The 4,314-nt window shown below is 53.9% G+C and overlaps 1 protein-coding gene across 2 annotated transcripts in view; it reads left to right on the forward strand.

Annotated features, from left to right (window-relative positions):
- CBS (cystathionine beta-synthase) overlaps positions 1 to 2,230 on the forward strand; it is a 23,140-nt gene extending 20,910 nt beyond the window's left edge. For both annotated transcript variants that reach the window (XM_040621865.1, XM_040621866.1), the window contains one exon: positions 1,453 to 2,230. In XM_040621865.1, the coding sequence (XP_040477799.1) occupies positions 1,453 to 1,592 (140 nt within the window). In that variant the 3' untranslated portion in view covers positions 1,593 to 2,230. The remainder of the gene's footprint in view (positions 1 to 1,452) is intronic.
- Positions 2,231 to 4,314: the final 2,084 nt, after the last annotated feature.

Here is a 4,314-nt window from a genome sequence, read left to right on the forward strand (position 1 = left end):
CCCCCCCCCCCCCCGGGACGGCTCTGCGGTCAGAATCGCAGCCTCCGAGGGCACAGGAGGGGGTCCAGGGTCCTGGACCCCCAAGCTTGAGTGGGAGGGTTCTTCCTCCTAGTCTCACATTTACGCGAATTTGCGCATCTACGAGAAAACAAGCGTAGGAGTTCCAAGTTCAGGGTCCACAGGTGAAGTTTCCTTAGTCACACGTGACAGTACTTCCTGGTGGCAGAGCCGAGTGGTCATAACGGACCGTGTGGCCCTTACAGACAGTTGGCACGCCTCGGCTCTGGCCGAGTTTCTCTCGCAGGGTCTGCGGGGCAGGGTACAGAGGCCGCTGCAGGCCGCCCTCTCCCGCAGGGGTGTGCACAGAGGCAGCCCGGACAGGCTTCTCCGAAGTTGCCCCTTTGCCTGCACGTCGTGCAGTGCACGTGGCTCATCTCTTTGGGTCCCCCTTGTTTTTTCCTGAGGTGCTCCGAGGAGGCCGGCTGGGTGCCCGGCCCCCCTGTGCCTTCCCCACCCCTGTCCCCTCCCTCTGTGACCTCTGCCCTCAAAGGCACGAGGGACACCGACCGCGGGAGTGGTGCTGGGGCAGGAGATGGGACCTGGGCCTTTCCCACCCGCTCCTCGGCTCTGCTGGCGCTCCGTGCGTCAGCCCTCCGTGCGTCAGCCCCGGCTCTCCAGGGAAACCACGGCGTGTGTGGACATAGGGAAGGAGACTCAGTCTCAGGAACTGGCTCGCGTGACTAGGTCGGCAGGTCCCAAGAGCCACAGGGTGAGCGGGCAGGCTCAAGCCCCAAGAGGAGCCGGTGTTTCAGATTGAGGCCAAGGGCAGGAACGATGTTCTCTTATCGGGGAGCGTCAGCCTTTTTGTTCTCCTCAGGCCTTTGGCTGATGACGCGCGGCTCGCCCGGCCAGGGAGGGCCGTCTGCTTTCCTCAGTGGACCCGGCCAAATACCTGGTCTCACCCAGACAGCCAGAGTGTTTGACCAGATATCTGAGCACCCCGTGGCTTAGTGAAGCGGACACGTAAAATCAACCACCCCCAAAGCCTGCCTGCCCATGGGCGGCACCGCGCGGCCGCCGTGAGAGGCACGGGCGTGAGGACCGGCCAGAGCTGGGAGCTGGTGTCGCTGCTGGGTGTGGGCGGTGTCGGAACTTCACGCCGAAACTCGAGCGCTGGGCACCGAGGGGGACCCACAGATGAAGTAGTGAGGCTGGGGCACGCGGCCCAGCAGGCTGGCGTGGAGAAGCCAGGACCCGCCTCCCTGCTGCTCGCCCGGACGGCTCGTCAGGAGGCGGCCTTCGTTGCGGGTCGGCGTGGGTGCTGCTGGGTACTCTGGGCGGCCGCACGGCGGGCCCGGGAGCTCAGCGCCGGCAGGGCCTGGGTGCGGGCAGGGCTCCTCTGATCGAGTCCGCGCGGAGCTCCCTTGAACCCGCTGCCTTGTTCCCCCGCAGACCACAGCAACGGGAAGTCCAGTAAGAGGCAGATGGTGTTCGGGGTCGTCACTGCCATCGACTTGCTGAACTTCGTGGCTGCTCGCGAGCGGGAGCAGAAGACAAAGTCAGCACCTGCCGCGGCCACCGTACAGCTCTGACGGCCCCCGCGCTACCTGCTGGCGTCCGTCCTCTTGCTTTTGTCAACACTGAGCGCACAGACGTGATTTTCAGCTGCCCGACGCCGGGCACTGCTCTGACATGAGGGGCAGCAAGGACAGGGGCCGGCAGAAGTGCTCATTTCACCCTTATTAACACCTGGCTACCTAAACGAGTCTATTTATGGTTTACTAGAGTAGATGTGTTTTTCTTTAACTTTCTTCTAAAATGTTTCAGCACGAAGATCTTATTAAATAGAACTCAGCCAGGTGGAGGAACCCACGCGATGACAGGAGCAGGGGTAAAAGCAGCAGCAGGTGCCTTTTCTGGGGAAGAGTCCAGAGCGGGGAGCAGCAGAACGACGGCAGGGGAAGTGCGGGTCCGTGTGATGCCCTCGCCCGGTGGCTGCGTCTGCTTGGGCCTGGGTCGGTCAGAGAGACTGGGGTGTTCGGGGCTTTTTGATGGAGGTGAAATTCCCATAACCTGAAATCAACAGTTTAAAACTGATGTTCTCGGTATCCTGTAGCCAGGTCCCAGTGCACGTCGTCCCCTCCCCTTCCTCCTGGCAGCCGCCAGTCTGCTCTGTGTCTCGGGGGGACGATCTGTTTGGGAGCCATTGTATAAACGGAATCGTACAGTCCGGCCTTCTGAGTCTGGCTTATTTCACTCGGCATGATGTTTCCGGAGTTCATCCACACTGTAGCAAGGGTCGGTGCTCCTTTATGGCTGAAGAACGTTCCATTCTGCAGATGGACGTTGTGTTAATCCTCTTCATCCACGACGGACATGAGGAACTGTGCTACCCTGAACCTTTATTTATGTACAGGTATTTGTTTGAAGATCTGTTTTGAATTCTTTTGGTTTTTTTTTTTTTTTAAAGATTTTATTTATTTATTTATTTGACAGCCAGCGAGAGAGGGAACACAGGCAGGGGGAGTGGGAGAGGAAGAAGCAGGTCCCAGCAGAGGAGCCTGATGTGGGGCTCGATCCCAGGACCCCAGGATCACGTCCTGAGCCGAAGGCAGACGCTTAACAACTGAGCCACCCAGGCGCCCCGAGAATTCTTTTGGTTCTATACCCGGGGCTGAAACTAGGTCATGTGGTACTTCCATGTGTGATTTTTTTTTTTTTTTTGAGGAACTGCCAAACTGCTCCACAGCGGCCGCACCGGCTGACATCCCCACCAGCCACGCACACAGATTCCAGTTTCTCCCCGTCCTTGTCCACATTTGTTATTCTCTAGTTTTGGGGGTTTCCGTGTGTTTGCTTTATAACCACGAAGGTGTGAGGTGGTGTCACTGTGCTCTGGATTTGCGTTTCCCTTATGACTAGTGATCTGAGCATCTTTCCATGTGCTTTTTGGTCATCTGTGTATCTTCTTTGCAGAAATGCCTATCCACGTTCTTTGTCCATTCTTAAATTGGGTTGTCTTCTGTCCAGTTGTAGGAGTTCTTTATATATTCTGGATACCAGACCCTTATCAGTTATGTGATTTGCAAATATTTTCTCCCCTTCTGTGGGGTAACTTTTCCCTTTCTTGATAATGATTTTAGTGCACATTTTAAGCTTTGATGAGGTTCAAGTTATTTCTTTCTTTTGCTGTACATTTGGTATTATATATACGAACCCATTACCAAATCCAAGGTCATGAAATTTTACACCTGCTTTCTTCTAAGACTTCTATAGTTTTAGCTGTTATATTTGGTTCATTAACCCATTTTGAGTTAATTTTGATACATGGTGTGAGGTAGGGATCCAGCCTCATTTTTTTGCATGTGGATGTCTATTTGTTAAAGGGAGCTCGTCTCCCATCAAATGGTCTTGGCGCGCTTGGTGGAAATCAACTGTCCATACATGGAAGTATTTATTTCTGGACTCTGAATTCTCCTTGGTCAACAGATCTGTTCTTAGGCCAGTACCACACTGTTTTGATGATTATAGCTTTGTAGTAAGTGTTGAAATCAGGAACTGTGAGCCCTCCAGCTTTTTTAGTAGTAGCCCTCCATTTTTGGTAGTATTTTGGAAATCATGATGTATCTTGATGTATTTTTCTTCATGTTTCTTGTGCTCAGAATTCTTTGAGCTTCTTGGATTTCAATATTTGACTTGAACTACTTCCAGAAAAAAAAGAAAAAGCCGGGAAACAAATCACCAGTGAAGTAATTCAGGAAACTCCCTAGACCAAAAGACATGATTTTACAGGTTGAGAAGGTCCAGCCAATACCCTGCATAATGAATGGGGAAAGACTCACACAGGGAACATCATTGTGAAATGTTAGATCACTACAGACAGGATCCAAAAGCAGCTTCCAGAGGTGGGTGGAGAAACCCAGTTCACCTAGAAAGTCTTGAGAATGAGAAAAGTGTCTAACTTGATCTCTAGCTTGTGGAAGCTAGGAGACAAGGGAGCAGAGCCTAACAACATCTGGAATTGGAAGGAATCTAGGCCAGGTCCGCCCTCAACAGCAAGATGGGGATACAACGTTTCCACCCAGGCAGATCGGCCTCCTGGGCCCATAAAGCACTGGAGAGCTGCTCGGCCCAACAGGATCCTCAAGGGCGCCCAGAGTGCTGGGGAAGGCAAGTGTCCTGCCGGAGGCCTGGTCAGCCACGGACTGCAGCAGGACAGAGGGCTCCAGGGCATGCTCTGAGGCGGAGGGAACATCAGAGGCCTACGAACATCGGAGTCCCAATCCTGCTAGAAAGTAGGGGTTGCTTCAGTAC

This window comes from Ursus maritimus, unplaced genomic scaffold (assembly GCF_017311325.1).
Source record: "Ursus maritimus isolate PB19 unplaced genomic scaffold, ASM1731132v1 scaffold_4, whole genome shotgun sequence".
NCBI classification, from domain to species: domain Eukaryota; kingdom Metazoa; phylum Chordata; class Mammalia; order Carnivora; family Ursidae; genus Ursus; species Ursus maritimus.